The 20,417-nt window shown below is 51.6% G+C and overlaps 6 protein-coding genes and 1 non-coding gene across 7 annotated transcripts; 5 read left to right on the top strand and 2 right to left on the bottom strand.

Annotated features, from left to right (window-relative positions):
• Positions 1 to 653: 653 nt before the first annotated feature.
• Positions 654 to 1,193, top strand: LRP88_12147 (mediator complex, subunit Med11; the record flags this gene model as incomplete). Its single annotated transcript, XM_083248551.1, has 1 exon — positions 654 to 1,193. One exon carries the CDS (start codon positions 654 to 656, stop codon positions 1,191 to 1,193), a length of 540 nt encoding a protein of 179 aa, XP_083095981.1.
• Positions 1,194 to 2,921: 1,728 nt separating this feature from the next.
• On the top strand, positions 2,922 to 4,514 carry LRP88_12146 (Ytp1 family protein; the record flags this gene model as incomplete). The annotated part of the gene is made up of 4 exons (XM_083248550.1): positions 2,922 to 3,065; positions 3,116 to 3,193; positions 3,241 to 4,086; positions 4,134 to 4,514. The coding sequence occupies 4 exons, from the start codon at positions 2,922 to 2,924 to the stop codon at positions 4,512 to 4,514; spliced, it is 1,449 nt and encodes a 482-aa protein (XP_083095980.1).
• Positions 4,515 to 4,960: 446 nt separating this feature from the next.
• LRP88_12145 (uncharacterized protein) lies at positions 4,961 to 5,349 on the top strand (the record flags this gene model as incomplete). Its single annotated transcript, XM_083248549.1, has 2 exons — positions 4,961 to 5,228; positions 5,285 to 5,349. 2 exons carry the CDS (start codon positions 4,961 to 4,963, stop codon positions 5,347 to 5,349), a joined length of 333 nt encoding a protein of 110 aa, XP_083095979.1.
• Positions 5,350 to 5,713: 364 nt separating this feature from the next.
• LRP88_12144 (uncharacterized protein) lies at positions 5,714 to 6,339 on the bottom strand (the record flags this gene model as incomplete). Its single annotated transcript, XM_083248548.1, has 4 exons — positions 5,714 to 5,850; positions 5,905 to 5,949; positions 6,001 to 6,048; positions 6,102 to 6,339. 4 exons carry the CDS (start codon positions 6,337 to 6,339, stop codon positions 5,714 to 5,716), a joined length of 468 nt encoding a protein of 155 aa, XP_083095978.1.
• A 1,110-nt stretch (positions 6,340 to 7,449) lies between these two features.
• Positions 7,450 to 9,073, bottom strand: LRP88_12143 (uncharacterized protein; the record flags this gene model as incomplete). The annotated part of the gene is made up of 2 exons (XM_083248547.1): positions 7,450 to 8,968; positions 9,027 to 9,073. The coding sequence occupies 2 exons, from the start codon at positions 9,071 to 9,073 to the stop codon at positions 7,450 to 7,452; spliced, it is 1,566 nt and encodes a 521-aa protein (XP_083095977.1).
• An 805-nt stretch (positions 9,074 to 9,878) lies between these two features.
• LRP88_12142 lies at positions 9,879 to 9,968 on the top strand. Its single transcript has one exon. It is a non-coding gene; the product is annotated as a tRNA-Glu (tRNA).
• A 2,591-nt stretch (positions 9,969 to 12,559) lies between these two features.
• On the top strand, positions 12,560 to 13,864 carry LRP88_12141 (DUF4238 domain-containing protein; the record flags this gene model as incomplete). The annotated part of the gene is made up of 2 exons (XM_083248546.1): positions 12,560 to 13,238; positions 13,290 to 13,864. The coding sequence occupies 2 exons, from the start codon at positions 12,560 to 12,562 to the stop codon at positions 13,862 to 13,864; spliced, it is 1,254 nt and encodes a 417-aa protein (XP_083095976.1).
• Between the last annotated feature and the right edge of the window lie 6,553 nt (positions 13,865 to 20,417).

Below are 20,417 nucleotides of genomic sequence, written 5' to 3'. Positions count from 1 at the left end.
GATGATAGAAGATGCGCGCAGGCAGCGTTGATGGAGAGCCGAGTTTGAGGTGATGCTTCGAGGATGAAGGTGAACACGGAAGGCAGGCTGAAGCGCGACAGAGAAGCGCGAAGCGCATTGACCCGAAGATTAAGCGAAGGGGAGGCTCACCCCAGTAAGCTTAACAGTCACAGCTCGGCTCCCCTCAACGATTTCCAACAAATAGGAACTTTAAATATGATATTCGATCTTGAACAGGAAATTTCTCATATTTGGAAATTTCACCTATTTCTACACGGCTGTTTATTACCTATTCCAGCCATCTTGAATAGCCTGGAGTCATTGTGAGGAAGCGCACAGACCACGGTACGTACCATCGAGCCTGCAAGCTCTCTCTCGCACACGCGAGACCTCCACCTCAAGTTGACCATCAGAAAGACAGAAACTGACGGGACGAAATATCAGCGCCTGGGCATGATTAGATTTGACCTCTTCTTGGCTTCCCGCTACACATCCATCAAGTCTTTTACGATCACTGCAAATTTCGCTGCATAAACGCCCACCTCCGTCCCAGAAATTGGATCAGCAGAACCAACTCTCACATCCGTACCCCAGCATCACCTTGCACCACGGTCTAGACTGTTACCAAACGTCAAAGAAGATCGTTTTACAATATGGCTTCACCGGCAGATGTTGTTATGGGCGATGCCGGGGAGTCTAGCACACAAAAGCCATTCACCGTCGAAGAAAACATCAAACAACTCAACGCTATTGACCAAAGCGCCGTGCAACTCATGAGCCACACGGCTACTGCTCTCAATGCCCTCACAACACCCTCCTCTGGCGACGGCGCCCCGAACACAGACCCTTCAGGCGAAGCGGTCAAGCCATCATTGAACCCCCCAGCACAAAAGGAGGCCTTCCGCTCTGCCACCGACTCTTTTCTCACCACACTGCACGCCATCGATGTCAAGATGAAGCGTCAAATCTTTGCTCTGGAGGAGGCGGGCATCGTCAACCTGGCCAATCCCCAGCGTCAGGAGCCCAACGGACCACCTAAGGCGTCGCTCAAGCCTAATGGAACCGGAGCTGTGGGCAACCTGGATGTGGGCTGGCTGAACAGTCGAGGCACGAGGGTGGAGAGGGATATGGAGTCGGAGCTTTGGGCCAGGGCGAAGGAGGTCTTGCAAAAGGAAGCGGCGAAGGATAATTAACTGGTGAAAGATAGGCTCAGCTGGATTTGCTCCATGTCTGATGTTTCTTGTGTGGCGTTGGGGTGGGATCTACAGCATTCACGTTGGAGTGAGGGTCAGGACATCGGGCATCATTTGATAGAGGCTCAAGGCAACCAATAAATATCCTATTCACTCTTGGCACGAGTCTCTCTATCTATTTAACTTCCCTTCGCGCCTGATATGCAATGCCTTGAGGTCCTGAATGTACGTATCCATGGAAGTTTGTGTTGAGCCGACCTTACCCTAGACGTTTGGTGCATCGGGCTGCGTCTGATGTTGAGTTCTTGTCGCTAGATGAACTTGATCGAGTTGGCGAGGCCAAGAATATGCGTCTCTTCGAACACTGCGTGGGGAGCGGGATCTGCCCCTAGACCTTTCCTCTTCTTGCTCGTGGCGAGTTGAACGGCGCTTTCTGCGTGACATGAATGTTTTGAACGCGAAGATCAAGCAAACATAAACAATACATGACAAGAAGGCCAAGAAAAATATCCCCACAACCGTGGCAGCAGAGGTTGCGGTCTCTTCTCCACGGCGAATGACAGTCATTGTGATGGGTTGGGAAACTTCTGGTTGATAGAGATCGGTTAGTAGAAAGTGTTTCTGTGAAGCAGATAGCAATGTAGCATGTAGCCAATGAAATAGTTGGAAAGTCTCTGGCTATAAAGTCGCTGATTCATTGTCAATATCGGTGAGGACGTGATTGTGCAACATTTTGGTCAGTCGGTCACATCTCAAGCTGCCAAGCTGCAGGGCGAGGGAGAATGACGGCCATGATTCAGCAGCCATCGGGAGAAACAATCAATATTCGTGAAACCCTGCTGGAATAGGGAGTCGGGAAATGAGGACAAGAAATAGGACAGTGAAAAGCCAAGGCCAAGCACCGGAGCCAAGGTGTATAGCCTCCTGCCGCGCAAGCCGACGGGTCAACGGGAAGTGGGAGGGGTAATTAGAAGAAGGCGATATGTTCACGAGAGAGTATCCAGGGTGCAAGGCTTTGAAATCAAGAAGTTTGAACAAAAGGCTTCACGGCCGGAACTACGCATATAGATAGATTCTTCTGGCGCGGCTCTCTCGGATGCACGTTGGCGATGGCATCAACACACGCTTTCTTGGCGGGGTAAAAGCTTCCGGGCTTGCCCCGGACCCAGCTTGTTTCTGGTGGCATAAACCATGCCCAAGAGGGTCCAAGCATCCATGCACCGGACTGCCAAGGGCCAATCACGGGCCGTCGCAGTGTAATATGGCAGCTTGCCCTCGGGCTCTTGGGTCTACCGAAGCCTCCGGAATGATGCCCTCGCGGGCCAGTGGCTTGCTTCAGTTGCTTGCAGCGGGTGGTGGAGGCTTACTCAAGCTATAACATTGCTCCGGCCCTTGTTTTGCGCGACTTGAACCTTTTTTTCCCGTGTAACCTTTTGTCGCGGTTTGTTTTTCCTTCTTCATTTCTCCCTAGAGGAGCTTCATTGCTATCTACAGACTGTCATTGAATTACTCTGTCTTGAACGAACCCCCCGCTGCTCGCTTATCGTACATCCGTCTCTGTTCTCGATATCGCCCACCTCGTGCCGTCATAGCCGCTTCTTTTCGCAGTGACGATCCCCCACCGCCGGTTGCTGCGACGGAAACGACGGAAACGGCGTCGCCAACGTTCGAATTTCTTGGGAGAGCCATCGCGAAGTTGAGAACGCGATCCAGAAACCAGACGCCATCATGGCTGTTAGCTATAGGGTGAAAGCCATCTCGGCTTCCTCGTCCTTAGGGCTGGCCACTGCTTTCTTTGGAGCTGTCGCCCAAGCCCATGAGCACGATACAAGCAAAATCCCCGAAGGCCAGACCGTGTCTGTAGAACCTCTGGTACGCTCCTTGCAGTATGAATGATTGCGATTGAGTCTAACTGATAGCAGGATACTGTGTTATGGATTCACATCTTCATACAGATGCTGGCTTACGGCGTCATATTCCCAATTGGCATGGTTCTAGGTGTAGGTGAACACACGTCAACACATGACAATAAGCTGACTTCTTCTAGATGACCAAAAACCGATGGCATGTCCCGACCCAAGCCGTTGGCACCGTCCTCGCCATCCTTGGCTTCTTCCTCGGCCACGCGCACAAGGGCCGCCAATTCATCCCCAACCACGTCCACGGAAAGTTCGCACACATCCTCCAGCTACTCCTAGCCGCGCAGGTTTTCATCGGGGTGTATCTCAAGCTTCATTGGGAGAAGGGCATCAACGGCAAAATTCGAAAGATTGTCCGCCCGTGCCATGGCATCATCGGCAAGGCAATGCCTATCCTGGCGTGGACGCAGATGATCTTTGGCGGCATTACAGCTCTGGGCTTCTGCCAGGACTCACACACTGGCCAATGCGCAGCCCACTTCATCATGGGAGGTGCCTTTATTGCCTACGGAATAGTCCTTACCATCCTCCTTCTCGTCGGTCAGCTGTGGATTCGAAGCCGCGGACGCTCGCAGGAGTTTTACGACAGCGCCGTGATAGCTGCATGGGGCTGCGTCAATACGTTTACTGAGCACCGCTGGGGTGGGCCTTGGGTCAAGAATGACTGGCAGCATACGACTATGGGCGTCATCTGGTGGTGCGCCGGTCTGGCTGGTGTTTGGCTGAGCAAGGATCGTGATGGACGCCCCAAGCGCAACTTCATCCCAGGATTCGTGATCCTCATTACTGGCTGGGCCATGTCTGCCCACCCGCAGGATCTGATGGTCAGTGCTGCGACGCATACTATGTTTGGATATACCCTCATGGGCGTCGGCTTCACTCGAATCATCGAGATTGCTTTTGTTCTCAAGGATGCGCACTCTATCTCGGAGGATGGTCGATCTGCCAACAGCTTCCAGTTCATCCCCGTTTTTGTAAGTCAACAATATCCAAGGTCAAGCGCACCTACTAACATACCTAGCTCATGTATGCTGCCGGCTTCCTTTTCATGGGTGCCACTGAGGAGCAGATGAATCTCATCGCCGGTTCCAGCATGGACCATGTTTCGTACATCCTCATCACCTTTTCGCTCGCCTCGCTGATGTTCCTGTTTGTCAACATGCTCATCCACCTTTGGGATCGGCTTGCGCACCCTCCGCTGAACACCAAGGATTTCGGTACCAGCCACACACACGCGAACGGCCAGGCTGTCGAGGATGGACAGATTCGAGATGCTGAGGAGTTTGAACTGGATGGACTCATGAGTGACGACGAAGACGACCCTAGTCGACGAATGCTTGGTCCCAACAGCGAGGACAGCGGAAGCACCATGGGCAGAAACCACCAAACCCGTGTTCAATAAGAACGAAGGACCTAAGAAGCCCCAAGAAGAGGCTTGAAAGACTCAGGATACGTCAAGGCAAGGGATTTTATACATTGGCTGACTGGGATGGGTGTAAATGATGATGCGACAACCCTACCTTTTTGGAAATCTGATGATAAAAACGATACGGGAAAGGATTTTGTGTAAAATAGATGCTATCTAGATCTACATATTAGGCGTAATATTGAATGGGCTTTGAATATTGAACACTCATGACTTGTCTGCTGTGACCCTCATCCTCAACAGCGGCCCCACTCACATGTGGGTGTTCTGGAACATCGAGATGCCCGCTTGGCGGGGCTTGGCGCGTTCTTCACCGAAAACTCACCGAGATTCTTGACCGAAAAACGAACTTTATCGCAGAATCTCCATCGCCATATCCATCTCAACTCCTCAGACATTGACCCCCGTCAAGACCAACCAAAATGCCGTCCGTCAAGAACCCCAACGGCCCCTCCAAGAACCGCCTCGCCGCGCGCGCCTCCAAGGCCAAGAAGGAGCGGCGCAAGCGTTCCCTGGCGCCCAAGGACAAGATCGCAAAGGCGGATGCGACACGAGGCGCAAGGGCTGGACTTCTCCCCACCAGCGGACCTAGGGCCAAGGTCAGCGCCAAGAGAGCGCGCAAGATGGAGAAGAAGATGGGGTATGCCTTGAAGAGGAAGCAGGAGGCCGAGGGAGAGGCTGAGATGAAGGGTGAGTTTGTGTTGGGAATTCCTGGATGGTGTGGATGACTGACCTTGGTTTTGCAGATGCGCCTGTGGAAAATGAGGGAGAAGACAAGGTCGAGGAGGTTGTTATGGGAGATATCCAGTGAACGAGTGCCATGTCACGACGAGCGAACAAGTTACGACAGAGATGTTTATTCCGCGACTGCGACTCTATCCTCGATCCTTGATACCACTCTCCCTTTTCAGATGATTCCTCTAGACGACATCGACATGATGACCAACGTATAGACAGGCGACGCCGAGCCACGAAAGGACTTGGACGGACATGGACTAGGACATGAAGAAAAGATGGTGGGAGAGACACCAACGACCCTGTGTCGGGCGCACAACGCCATCTTTGGGGGAAAACCAGTAATAGAATCCCCAGCCAAAGCAATGAAACCCGATGAACCTTTCTCAATCATCTGTCTAAATCCCTCTACCCCGTCACACGTTGTTCTTGTGTCTTGTCTAACCGGAAGTGTTGCGCTGCTTAAAGGCAGCCTTGACGTTCTGGAAAACGTCCTTGATGCCTCGCTTGGCGGACTTGACGGGCTCGGCGGGCTCGGCAGACTCGACGAGCTCGACAGGCTCAGCGAGCTCGCCGCCTGTGTCAATGTTAGCATGATGAAAACTCAACATTGGTGAGATTGAATACTTACGGACGCTAACGCTTCGGAAGAGATCGACCTCGCCGTCGAAAGAAACTTGCTGATTGTCAGTTGTCTCGTACTGTTTTGACAATCACTGATACTTACCGACGGAGGAGGGCTCCGATGGGTGGCGCCAAGCACCAAAGAAGTCATCTGTTATAACTGTCAGCTCAGTGTCCTCCAACTTGGTGGTTGCTGGTACTTACAAGTGCCAGAAGTTCCATTGACCCACCCCTGGATGGTCTCGAAACACTCAAGAGTGTCCGGGTCACTGGCGGAGGAGTAGCCAATAGTGTCGATGCTGTCCGAGTAGAAAGCGTGCAGATCCTCCTCAGGACCCTGCTCGGGACCCTGCTTCTTCGACTTCTTCAGACGTCGCCAAAGACGCCCAGCGGCGTCGACAGTCATCTTAGCGAGAGTGGGAGTTCCGAGAAAACCGGGCATGATGAATCGAAATTCGTAGGATCGTAGGATCGTAGGGGCTCGATGGTTGAAAGGAGTGTTGTACCGAGACAGTGAGGGAGTGTGCTCGAGAAGATTTGTGGGATCTCGAGTGTAGGAAATGGTGGAGAGGAAAGAAGGGATCACGAGACTTCAAGTTGGAGAAAGTATTTATATGATTTCATCCTCATTGATGCCATTCATCCCTTCTTGGTGTGTTACACTCTCCGTCGTTTGGGGATGCCGTTTACTTTCAAGGAGAGGGGGATAATAGGGGACAATTGCTACGTCAAACAAAAGGGAATGCCTCTAAGGCTCTCTTTCCAAGATGGGAGTGGAGTCAATGCCTTGAAGGCATCTCTCAAGGGAAACGGTGTTTGCGACCATCTCCTTTTTCGGTCTTTACACTCCAGGTCTGGAAGCAGTTCAAATATCCCCAAATGATGCACATTTCGAATTGGAAGAAACGCACTTGAAGCTAAATTCCATTTGACAAACGGTTTTCTGAGTTGTGAGGGCATCGTCGTGCAGTGTTGAGCTGCTCTTATCGGTATCTGGAGGAGGTCGACACTGGCGGGACGGCAGAGACGAAAGGGGCAAGTATAAAATGCGTTTGCACGGCCGTTTAAACAAGCTCATGGCACCCACGTGGGAAAATCCAGCATATCATCCCAGCTAAATTTTGATGTGAGTCTCGGGGCCGTGCAGGAACGGTAGGTCATGTGGCTCGAGTGACTGGAGGGCCGTCAATGGACTGGCTGGTAGACAAGGGGAAATGGCTTCTTCGATTTACGGTCCAAACCAAAGTCCAGCGTTTGAAGTATTGAATGTAGAACGATCTATGCAAGGCCCTCCCGGCTCAGCATTGCCATAGCATTGGAACCTCAGTTGCGAATCGCTTCATTGAACATTGGGCCACCACGCTTTACACAAATTAATAGTTACAATTTCTAGACATCTACTTGGTTCCTAGACAGCTATCATGAAAAGCAAATGTATCCCTCCTCTGATCGTTCCGTGTTCAAATCTCAAATCGTACAGTCTCCATCAACTCAGATATTCCGCCATGTTCAATGCCCAAGCGTCCAGATCTCTCTCGGTACCTTCTCTCTCTCAGGTAGGTCGAAAAGCAGAACGCACAAATTGATACAGATGATCAACCTCCTTGTTACCTCCCTCATAAGCGTTTCCTTGCTCGTGAACACCTCCATCTGCCATCTCCTGTGTGCTACCAGCGCCGAGGACTCGAGCGAGTTGCTCCTCCAATCGCTTGACCCGATCTTCGAGTTCCTGGTTGCGACGCTCAAGCTCGTCTTGACGTCTCTTGACTTGGAATGACGTGTTGGGGCCTCTGCGGAGTTTGATCATGGTTCGGGAGGGTGGCATTCGAAACGAGGTAGGAGTCTTTGTTGGAGTTACCAAAGCCATGGCCGCACTTGGTCCTCGGCCAGCGGAAGGGCTCAGGGGGGTGTCAGGAACTGGGGTATCAAGGTTCATCGGAGTCAATAGGGTTGTTGCCGGTGCGCTCTTGGGTGTTGCGAATCGAGTCATAGGGGTATCGGGCGACATCGGTACATCTGGGTCGGCCGTAGTATGCGAGACCGAGTTGGCGTGTGTCCTGGCGTTGTTGATTGGAGTCATGGTGTGGCCGAATCTTCTACAGCCTCTTTTGACGCACTTCCATAGTGCCATTCCCTTGACTTCCATGCCCTGAAACTTGGAGTTCACCCACACTTCTTCCAGGAACTCGTCGGCGGTAGTGTGCGAAATCAAGGTGGAGTGCGTTTTGGCGTTGCCACGTTGATTGTAGACATTGCCGAATTTTTTACAGCCTCTCTTGGCGCATCTCCAAAATGTCTTGTCCTCAGTGACTTCCATGCCCTCCAACCCGGAGCTCACCCATACTTCTGGAGGGCACTCATCGTTGGAGGCCATGTCCTCTTCGCTCATGGCGTGTGCGAAGGAGTGAGCATGATGCTTCAGCTTCCAGAAAGCGTTGAAAAACACCCCGTACTTTGGGCAATTCTCATTCGCGCATCTCCCACTCGCTCCTCCTGCATCAAAAACTATCCCAGGCAGCGTTGGACTTTCATGCTCGTCAAGGAAACAGGCCCCGGAGACCACTGTCCAGGCCTGGCGGTGCTCCGCCCCAGTTATGTGGCTAAAGAAGGTTTGAAAGCCTGAGAATGTGCCTCCAAACGAGAGGCAGCCAGGGGCATTGCATCTTAGGTTTCGCATGGCTTCTTGCTCGGCGGCCAGGGCTGGGCCAGGTTGCATGCTATCGACGAGGGCCTGGTTGAGCTTCGCGGCTGAGATGTGGTAGGAAACATCGGTGTGCCGAGTGTATTCGGATCTGCATCGGAAGTTGAAGCCATACCGCTGACAGCAGGGCTCGCAGCAGGCAAAGATGTCGGAGGTGACGAGCTGAGAAGGCGAGTTGTTGTCCTGTTGGTCTTGGCTCGGCACGACAACATCTGTGTTTCCCAAGGCATCGAGAATTTCTTCAGATTCAGCATCGTTCTGGTGAGCTGGCGACAGACGAAAGTGCTCAAGGTAAATCCTGTAGGTCTCGAAAGGCTTCCCAGCCATCTCGCACTCCTCATCATCGCAGTACCACTCGATTACATGCCCACTGTCACGACCGTGTCTTTCGAGGGGAGGAGCGGATGCAAAGACGGCCCTGCACTGACCGCAGGCATACTGGCCTTCGTGCCATCTCTTCTGATGCTTCTAGCATTCTTCGGCGGAGCGAAACACGAAGCCGTCGCAGCCGACGTAGGGGCAGCAGAGGGTGTTGACCTCTACAAGGTTCGGGCATTCGGCCACCAAGTAACCTTCAGGCGGATGCATGGTCTCTTCTGTTGAAGACATAGTCGAGAGGCGAGCAGATGTTCCGCAGGTGAGTGAGAGACTTAGTGGTGAACCCTGTGTTGCCTGTCTGGAGCCTGGAGTTTGGTGAGCGGGGGAAAGCAGCAGGAACAAAGGAAAGTGCATACCTCTTGGCGGCGACAGCAGTGTGAGCGATTTTTAGGCTCTAGTTCTCGGGCAACGGTGGGTGAGGTTGTGATGCGCAATCAGGAGCGAAGTCAGGGTGAGGTGTTCGTGGCGCCTGATGCTCATTTCCTCTCAACAGTCACATCCAAAGTGTGCGGAATTAGGGTTTGAGTGCAAACGGAGGGCAAAAGGCAGAACCAAACAAATTCCCAAAAATGCAGACACAATAGTTCTCGTAGACACGAGCAATTGCAGAGTTCCGTTGTTGTGTGAAGCAGAGGAGAGGAGTGACTTGTTATGCACCTTGCGTTGCCGGGTAACTTGGGTACTGTCACTAACAACAACGTGATATCAAATGCCGTAGTAAAGGGACCGCCCGTGAATAAAATGAGCAAAAATTCTAAGTACATTGTTTAAAAAGCAGATAATCTAGGGAATTGACAATGTAAATGACTGCACATCACGAGAAGACCCTGATGTGCGTCCAAGTTTACACCCTGCGATCATAGTACCAAGCCAGGAAGCCCCTTCCAGCAATAAGCACACTATCCGGTATGGTGTAGTGGCTAACATTTCGCGCTCTCATAACCTGAGGGATCAGTACCGCGGAGCCCAGGGTTCGATTCCCTGTACCGGAGTACCTTTTTGCAGGTTGTACACCCTGCAAGAGACCTAACGAGCATTTGTTCGCAGTGTATTCGTGGCCTTTCCTCGTCCTTTTTTGCCGTGAAAAAGACCTTAGTTGCTTTAGGTCTCTGGTTGTCTTGTTCTTACTTTGATGGTTGTAGTCAACCCCCTTTGAAGCCACTACTTGCTCTCAATCCACAATCCAGTCTCACAGGCATCATTACAAAACACACTTTATTACCTAGATACAAAGGAAAGAAACAAATCAACAGGTAAAGATAGAACGGGAGTTTAGTATCCCTGGAAATCATTCAATCCCATGCTGGTCCCTCATATGTCGCTTCAAATGGTCCGGTCTGGAAAATGTCTCTGTACATAACTTGCAGGGAATCTTTCTCATGTCAATCCCCATCTCGGCGGCCTCCTTAGGATGCTTTGCCTTGTAATGTCTGTTCAAGTCCCGATTGCACTGAACTCTTTTGGAACAGAAGACACACTGAGCTTTCTTGTTGTACTTGCGTTCTGCCCTCCTGTGTGGGTTGTTAGCAAGGCTCCAGGAGGCGCCGAGGCGTCCGACCTTTTATCACAAGGGCGGGTGCCGGGTTTTGCCTTTGCCCGACGTCTTTGTTGGCGCTTCTTCTTGGGGGAAGAATCGTGGGTAGGTGTCGGTTTTGGTGCTGGACCAAGGCTTGGTGGGAGCAATTGCTCTTGCGGGCTGTAATTGGTAGAAAGTGGTGAAGTGCTGTACGCCGAGGAGAATCCAGGCGACTGTGTAGAGATGCTTGAAGAGTTTAGCGTAGCACCTGGTGAGTCTTCAGTTAGTATGGGCATCGTGTCTGGATACCAGGTCGTGTGTAGTGTATGGTCAATGTCTGTGATCGGGAGCTGAGTGCTGAAGTTGAACAAGAGTGGATCGATTGGATCAGATAGAAGGGCGTTCAACCGGTCAGTTTCTTCTGGAATTTGGTTTCCCAGCTGGGTGTCGGCAGAGGCTGCGTCATTCACGTGGCTGTTTGTGTTTAGGAGAAGGTTGTTTGCCCTGAATGCAAGGTCAAGCTCGTGGAGTACTTCCATGAAGTCCACTTCGGGGTCGTCCATCCTGGGTTTGAGTTGAGGGCGAGAAGCCCCGTCGAGCTTTGTAGTGTTTGTTGGGTTGTGAGTTTGAAGCTTTGTTGTTTCGATTGGTTAGTCCCTCCAAGATTTGGGACCTTTTTCCGACTTATCTAGGTCGGACAATCTGACTTTAGAATACAGTCAGATATCTTGTAGTTTTCACAAGATGGGATGGAAGACTGTATGATTACCAGAAATGGAGGGGACTGGCGTCAAACAATCCATGGTTGCTCATCTTTGCTCACGGCTGGCTGATCTTGTACCGCAGGGCACTTGCCGAGTGGTGGCTTGGTTCATGTTGTCGATTTTCTACAAGGCACCCGTCGCTGATGATTTTGTGCAACAACCGAGTAGAAAACAAAGAACATGGACCAAGTCACAAGTCGGCAAATGCCCTGAAGTAGCTCGACACTCGACGGCCTGTTTGCAAACCTGTATTAGACAAACACTGACCATCTTCATTCGGAGACTTACGGTGGCCCTGGAAGTGCAAACTCTCAAATTAACGTCCCAAACTCGTACCGCCAGCGGGCGGTAGAGCAAGGGGTTTCGGTGGTGTATGCTTTATGGTTATTGTTATAAGTTGCTAACACCACCGGAGACAGCCCCAGCCTTCGAACTCCTCGCACTCTCATTCGTGAGGCTCCCACATCTCACCCTATCATCATCATGCACGACTGAGGTCGCGGAGATGATGTCGAAGGCTGGAGCTGCCTCCGGCGGTGTTAGGGGTGAGAGGTGGTGGGTGGGCCTGATCCCGCTCGCAGACGGGGTGCGAGCGGGATCAGGCCCTCGATTAATTGTATAAAGAGTGAAGAAGAATAGAGTAGGACAAGAATTGAGGAGTAATACAAGAATGAAAGACAAAGGAAATAAAGGAGGGTGGGTGTTGGAAGGTCGTGATTATTGTTTGATGAAGAAGAAGAAAAGTCGCGAATAGTTCGTGCGACAGGCCATGACATTTATCCATTCGCAAAGAGGCCGGCAACGAAAGACTTGGGGGCCATTGCCAAGAGGAGAGCTGCAGCATTCTCCAACTCAGGTCGTGATTGGCACATCCAGAAGCCCTTTGCATATGGTCTCATGAGTTGGCTCAACGCCACTGGTGGCCGGCCTCCCAAGCCTGATCAGTCGGTTTCTGCTGCAATTCTGTCCAAGATGGTGAAAGATGAACGTTTTTCTCTTCTAAATGTTTCTCTGGGCTTCAGAACTTGAACTTTCCATCATCTCTATGAGTTGAATTGCTTATGGTTGCAGAATGTCGTCCACCAACAAAGAATACCAACACTTCATCCCTCAATTCCTCCTCAGGAACTACTCACATCCCTTTGTTTGCCCACAAGCCAACAGTCCTTCGAAGAAATGCAAGAAACAAAAGCACGAGAAGGGCAAGTACCCAGGCGATCCCGTCGTCAATAACCTCTGCCTCACGTCCGAGCCCTACACGCTGGAGGAGACTCCTGTGGCTCGCATGTTTGGATAGGTAAACATGTACGAGTACATGGCAACGTCGTCGGACAAGGAGCATCGGCGCATCGAGGAAATGCTTGGTGGAATGGAGCGCGAGGCTAGTAGGGTATTTCATAGGATCAAAACGGCCTTTGAAAAGGGACAACCGGATATATGTCTCTCGCGGACCGATCGGAATCTTCTGCGCAAGTTCTTCTTCTTGCTCAAGTATCGCGGCTCTAGCTTTTATCAACGCTTCCATCACAGTGATCTTGAGAGCTACTATAGCAACGACAAGAAGCTGCTTCAGGACTATATGGAAATGCGTGGATTCAAGACACCACTAGATGTCTGGTTCCATAACCTCGAGACCATCATGAAGCTCGATCTGGGAACGGACTCGACATGGGAGAAGACTATCTGGAACCAAATGTTTCATGCCGATGCCAGTTGGCTCATCTCGCATATCGACTCCTTCTACCTTACCATCTGCACTCCGGCCAACCCGGATGAGGAATTTATCCTCTCTGACAATTGTTACAATATCTTTGAGGGTTCCAACATGTTCATGGAGGATGTGGATACTGGGGAGCAGGCGTGCTCAGGACATGCCAGCTTCCACGAGTTCGCGCCTCTCTCTCCGCGCCTGATCTTTGTCCTTCGGTCCATCTACCTGCCAGTGCCGGAGGAGGACAGGATTCGGGGCGTGCTGGAATGGCGTGAGCATATGTGAAAGGAGGTCTATGACTGCTTGTCTGGACCTGGGACAGAATCCATGTTGCAAGATTTGCCCGTTACAAAGGCGAGGAATAGCTACAGCGACATTGTCAACGGGCTAGTTGTGCCCAAGCCCAGTTGGAGTGGGCAATACTGCAAGGACGATAGATTCTTCTTCAAGTTCTTCCCGCTCGAGACACGGCATGTTCAGATGATCAATGGTGTTCTGCTGGACAACTGCTACTCCTGTTCTAGAATTGCTTTCGGATCACAGGAGGCATTTTTAAAGACACTGGACTGGTGGTTGGTTGACCATTGCACCGCCGGGAAGATTTTCCAGGGAGCGATCGATCAAGATCGCCTCAAGTACCTCATCAACCTACGGGATTTCATGGAGACGATGGGATGGGACAAGAGGCTTGTGTACATGCGGATACCGGCTTCACCGGTACGGGATATGAAGAGTCTCCAGGATCGGAAGATCGAGTTCAGACGAAACTTATACAATATAATACTAAGGCCAGAGGCTTACCAAGCTCCCCTTCCGGAATTCATGAAGCCCTACGAAAAGCTGGGTATGGCCTCCTTCACATTCTCCTGGACGGGAAACACTAATCTGGAACTGTAGGCGGGAACCGGAGGACTCTGCTCTGCGACGCAGCCCAGTCTGAGCTCATGCTCAGGTTGCGCATCAAGATTGACGTTTGGAGCCAGGGAGTTGACGAGAAGATTCGACACCGTAATCGTTTGTTGCTGACAGAAGAGTACATGAACCTGCCGTGTCACAGGTTCTGGATGTATTTGAAGTATTGTCGGTCCCTTTTCTTGACCGGTGAAAGTCCCATAGACAGGGACACAGAGAAAGTTTTCCAGGGCGGCTTGGAGGATGGATTCACGGAATGTGAGTCCTTTTCTTGGTGGCATGAAGGTGGTGACTGACTGAGTATCGACAGTGTATGGCTCTTTACCAACAGCAAAAGTGAATCGATGCATGTACAACGCCTACCACGATGAGATTCTTTACCAGAGGGGTTTTAGAGGGTGTATATAACGGCCGTATCTAAAATCTTTACACAAGCGTGTACACACAAAAGTAGGTAAGAAGAGGTGATAGGTTTGGGGGATAAGTCAGTTATTGAGAGAAGATTGATGGCCTAAGGAGAATGAAGTGTCGAGTGTCACTACAATGTTGCGCAGTTTAGTCGAAGTTCATATCAAGTCCATTAAATTTCTACCTAGTTTGTGATTCTCCAGTTTCAATTGTGTCTTTTTACTGTTGTGGCTAATAGTCTCTTTTGGAGAATTGGCGAGCTAGGGCGCTGCTCAGGTCTTTTCTTGGATGATATTGGCAACTGACTTTGCTTTAGCAACTCGTTCTTCTATCGCTCAAAGTCGTTGGGCCACCTCTCAATCTCCTCAAGATGCTCTCGTCGCATCTTGAACTATCTCTCCTTGAATTAATCCTCATGCAGTTGCGGAACCTTTCCAGAAGAGTATGTTGCGCAAACTTCCATGCGCAGCCATCCAAGTCCATTCCATGTTTGATCAAGTGACTTGGCCGAGGAATTGAGGGGCCAGCTTGCGCTGCACCGACTTCTTTTCGTCCTTGGTGAGGACCGAGTGTGATCGTTGGTCTGCAGTCTCCATTGGGGAACTCGATAACAAGACAGCCTCGTTGCGCTGGCTGCTTCCCTGCTCGTCGAAGAAGTTATGTTTCGAGGTATGATGGTGTCTGCGCTGAGGCCGCCGAGTCGATTTCGTCCACAGACTAGTTGGTCTGCGAAAGTTCACAGTCACTCTCCTCACGCAGCCCCGAAGTCTTCTGCGACCTCTTCGCCGACCCTCTCTGAACTGTAGCTCGTCTTCCCACTTTTCAGGATCTGATCGATTCCCGGGGGAAACTGGAGCTCTGGGCCTGTTCCTAGCCCAAAATCGGTCCATGTCACCTCCCAATGGCGGCCGGAGATACCTTGGGTCTCTCGTTGTCCGCCGTCCAACCGTAGCGGTGCTCAACAATGAAGCACACATTGGCTTCAACTTTCATCTTCGCCCGCCTCTTCCGCTGCTTCTTCTCCCAGCTCAGAACTGTTCAATCCGTTCATACTCCTCTCTGTCACCGTACTCCTTCAGTAGGGATACTTCCCGCGCAGCACATCACTTGGATCGCCACAACAAACCAACAGTTCTGGTGTCGAGCGATCCAGCGCACGCTTGGCAGTGGAGGGTGGACAAAGCGTTATTTGTGGTTCTTTTCTGTTGTCTGTTGCCCAAAGGAGAGCCGCATAGTTTCCTCATCGGCTCCATGTCCAAATGGCTCGCCATTTCCCCCGTGGACATGATTGACCCGAACTCGGAAGTTGGTCGTTATCAATCGGATGACGGCCGAGAGAAGCCCGAGTTCACGGCGCGTCATGGAAAGCCTTTCGCACCTCGTAGTTGCGAAACTCCTTGGTAGGCCCATCGTATAGAGTGATGGCCCAGGAGAGGCAGGTCATAGCTAGGATCACGCCCAGAGAATGGGCGCTTGGCACCTCCGATTCGCCGTCGATGTTTCCGTTGCCCAGTCGCAAGATGTTGTTGTAAATGCAGGAAGGGTTTGCATTGTTTGAGGGGATTCATTATCCTTGGATCCCATGATCATGACTATGAAGACCCCAAAGTCGGGATGTGTCCACGTAAAAGGAAATATTCGCCTCCCCTATCCGCAGATGAAGCAGAGAGCGAGTGATGGAGAAATCGGGAGCGTCCGAGTCGATCTGATTGCACTAACTTTATGTGCTGGATCGGCTCTGGCAGTGATGATAGTAGTGGTGATAGTAGTGATGGTCGTTTCTGGCTGTGGGCTGCGATTGATTCCGGGGAATCTGCCATGTCGACGTCCAAGGTGCAGGTTGAAGGTTCAAGGAGATGTTGGGCGCTTCGGGTATGGCATCGTAGGTAACAATCAACGCCGTTGGCCGTCAAGGTCCTGAAGCTGTGGAGGCTCCGTCCGTGGTTTCGGGGCGCTGCTGGGCCTTGTGGATTAGCCACAGCTCCAGGCAGGTCTCATTCATGAAGTCCGCAAGTTGAAGATGAGGGCGAGAACAGCGCCATGAATTGCATGGTCACGCGCTCCCCAGCCGCCTACTGCAGAATCGCCTCTCGATCTTGGGGCCAGTAAATGTGCATCCGATAGCCGATCTCAACCCAAAGTTCGCTCGGATGGAGACTGTGGGCTCCGGTCTGTGTATCGTGCTCGCTAGATTGGCGTTTATTGCGGGCTTCGTAGAAGTTGTGAACTGTGTTCAGCCTGGATCAGGTTGGTGAATTGAGTTATCGCCTTCTTGCGCTGACTTTTGCTGAGAAACTTTGGCTTGACCAGGTGGCGTGCCAAATCATTGATATACTGGCGGTGCTTCGATTCCAAACTGTGCTCTTTTGCATCATGGTTCAGAGCTGCCTGGTGTCTCCTCTCAGGAGTCTTAGGGTTTCATGCTGGGGGCGAGCTTCTTCGGTCATCGCGATGACGACGGTCGTTCCCTTAGGAACGCCCGTCAGCTAAATCGCTCCACGTCAGTGCGTAGAAGCGCGTCGACAACGGGGCATGGTAGTCTTCCAGGGTGTCAACAAGGGCCTGGGCTTCTTCAGGCAAGCCAAAGAATGGTTGTCTGTTGTATATGTTGTCGTGTTTTGTGGCCAGATCTAGGTCACGACATGTTCATGGTGTTTCATGAGTGGGTTGTTGTTCAGGCAATAGGACAGGTGGAATTAAGGATGTGTTTGTCGTAATATCGAACAAAGAGGACCATGATCTCGCTCCAAGTCCATGCAAGGGGCCGATTCATCCCGCCAATCGGGATTACTCCGAGTCAGGGTAACTCTTTGGGGGTCTTCAAAAGCCCTTGAGCATAACCCGTCCAAGGTAGAGCACAGAAATGAGAAGGGGCCAATGAAATAGATAAAATTCTGCCCAGCTAATGCAGCTTTTCCCAGAAGAAGCCTGATGGATGCTATGCGCCGTATGAAGAGCGGCGGTGTTGAATGATGCTGAAAGCGAAATGCAGAGTTGTCGGCCACCTCGCGGCTGAGGTTTCCGTTGCGTGCTCAATTGAGCAGGCGATGGCACCGGATATTGGTCCAGGCTTCGTTTTTGATGCTGTGCCGCTCGTCCCATGGTCAACAAGAACCTCGCCAAGCCATTTGGTAAGGCTATCTCGCAACACCGTCCAGGGTTGTTGGGTTGCTGAATATGATACCCAGGTCTGTTGTATACAAGGCCCTGCGAGTGTTAGGAAGCATGGCTGCTTTGTTGCTGTCTCTCTAGACAATTGCTTAAAATAGATTGAAAGGAATTTGTGGTGATTGAAGCCAGATTTAAGGACCCATGGCTCAATGGTCCAGAAGTCAGGGGGAACAGCCAGAAGAGATCTCCTTCCTGGCGGTTTTCGCCACGACAGCGACAGTTGCTTTCAGGTGAATGCTTCTCGGCCAGGAGCCATAACTCTGTCATGTGTCCGAGGGTGAATGTTTTGTGTGTTGCAGCTTGCCGCTTTCGGCGCGAGGTAGTAGGTCTTCGACAAGGAGATGCCCTATGGGAAGGAGTTTGAGACTGGCTCATGTAAATCGAGACTCACATCGATCCGCGCTCCCCCGAAAGGCACCAGAAGCTGCATGTCAAAGGCATTTCGCAGGACAGGCTTGATCGATGGAGACCTCTGCGTCAGGGCGTAGTTGGATATCAATGTCTAATCACAGACGGCGGCAGGCGGCGACTTGAACAGCTCGCACACCTCTCGTGTCCCTCCTCCATGATGTGGAACAAGAATCATGGGCCAGTTCAAGCTCGACATATTCCCCTAAGCATCGGATTCCATGGGCCAAGTTCTTCAGACTTGACGTTTTGGGTTTTCTTGTGCACATGATCCGAACGGGAGAAGTTGTGACACGTGAGAGGTGGTTTTCCTGCAGTTACATAGCTTGGTAAAAAAGAAAATGGTATCTTGGGATAGTTCTGCGCAACACCAAAAGGATAGCAAGTGGGCTCGACGCAGCGTTACATGCCAAGGAATCTCGTCTCCTTGAAAGCGTCCCGACCTTTGAGGATGGGGTGACAAGATCGGGCCATTTTACTCTCCCTTGCCAGTCTTTTGCGAGATCTCGTAAAAATGCCTCTGGGACTGAGCCGAACTTCTCTTTCACATTGTCCACAGCCGGAGGAAGTAGGGCTCGTAACATGAGCCCGTTGAGATCTGTGGTAAAAGTGCAGCAACTAGGGGTAGAAAGGGTGTCATGGGAAGCCTGAATGTGCCACAATGTTTGATACACGGGCCGCGGTACACCATCCAGAGAAAAGGTGGCGACATCGCTTCAGCAGGTAATCGTGATGCCAAGTTCAAGGTAGACAGACAGTGGCACAGTCTCCGGATTCGTCAGGCTCATGGTGATTCGTCGTTGTGCTTTTCCTGAGCATCTCGGTTGCCCATTGGTCCTTGCTAAGATGGCGCTGGTAGACAAAGTGGTGAATCGCAGGATGTGTAAGGGCGTTCAGCCAGTGTTTGGCGGAACACGTCGAACAGCGAGAGCAGAACGACCTTGGGACGGCTGCTATTTCGATGTCTTCTTGACGGTGAACAGCCTTGTTTTTAGGGGCTCGCAGTCTTGATCCCACAGCTTAAACGAGGTGTGTGGTCTCTCACTGGATTCTTCCGAGGCGTTGGACATCGAGGCCACGAATCATGGGCTCATGTCCTTGGGTAGGTCGCTGGGAGGCAAAGTGGGGGGGGATCCGAGTGTATCGGGAGGTTTAACAATCACTCCCGAAATTTGATCCACGGTCAAATGCGGAGCCGTTTGTTGGGTTCACGCGCTCAAGGACGCAGACGGAATGGACTGTCTCTTCGAGGGGGCTAATCTGCGTCGAGGGCCCGGTGAGAGAACAGCTGAAGTGGACGGAGTAGCCAAGTCATGGTAAGCTGAAGAAGCCGTCGTCGAGACTGAAAGCTTGTGATGGCCGGGAAAACCCAAATACGATGATATTTGAGTTCATCCTTGATCTTGGTTGAAAGCAATGGGATATGAGTAGATGCCAGAACAAGGCAAGACCATTGAAGGCTAGCCTGGCAGGGAAAAGAAATACCAGTCTGGAAAGGTACCCTAATTGGCATCAATGAACCCTCGGGAGCTGAAACAGGTAGTGGATTGGGTCGACAGCTGTTGTTCCAACGCGCTCCTCTTGCGCCTTGCCTAGCGCTTGTCGGGTCCCTTCAGTGCTGCGATTTGGAAGAAGTGACGATCGAATTGGCTGCGGCATCTGGCAGACTCCAACGATGGACGACGCTCATCAGTCTTCATGGCTTCAGCGAAGCTTCAGGAACAGGAGTCAAATCATCGTCTATAGTGAGTGATCGATGTGAAGATTGACCCATTCTTCAGAGAGTTCACCCTCCCTCCCGTACACAGAGACATGAATGCAACCGTTTCGGCAACATCGTCAAGGCACCGATTGATTCCGTCAAGATCGCTGGTCCGGCGCTTGTTGACTCTGGAGCCAGGTCGGCGGCATGTAATCTATGTCACTGGCCAAAAACAGTGAGTAAACAACAGGCACCGCGGGTCGTGTGAGGCGTTCTCTCGTGCCTCTTGCAACCCGAATCATGTCAAAGACATCGACGGGAAACCCCGCTCACTGGGCGGTTCGACACACATCTCATCGTGGGCAGTGAGGTTGGCATCTGTGACGGCACAGCTTCCAAACAGCCTTGCGGACTTGCTCAATCTCCAAGAAGAACTGAAGACCGATGAAGTCTCTGCTTTCCAGACTTGGTAAAGCGGCAGTGAACACCGTGCCAGAAGGCTGATCCTGATGGCTCTTTTCGTTCAGAAGGCACAGGGCCTTGTGGGGGAATAGAAAATTATGGGCCGGCTGGACATGCCATACCTTCTGACAGATCAGTATAGGCGATGCGGCGGTTTGAATTGGAACTTGTCGCTGGATCGCCTAGGCATTGCAGGGTGGACAAAACAGTTGAATGGTGTTTGGTAGTGACCACGCTACAGAGGAGATGGACTTTCTGGCTGAAGTCATCTCTTGGTGTTTGCGAGGAAATCGAATGTAATCTCCCATGAGGGCCAGCCTCGGACATGCCAGCCTCGAGGGTCTCAAAGGTGGCTGTCGTACTCGGGGAGCGCGCGCGCTGTCGCAC

This window comes from Fusarium phalaenopsidis (genome assembly GCF_050370095.1).
Source record: "Fusarium phalaenopsidis strain FUZ10S chromosome Unknown contig_32316, whole genome shotgun sequence".
In the NCBI taxonomy this organism is placed as follows: Eukaryota; Fungi; Ascomycota; class Sordariomycetes; order Hypocreales; family Nectriaceae; genus Fusarium; species Fusarium phalaenopsidis.
The sequence above is the reverse complement of the archived record's forward strand: the minus strand, read 5'-3'. Positions and strand labels throughout refer to the sequence as shown.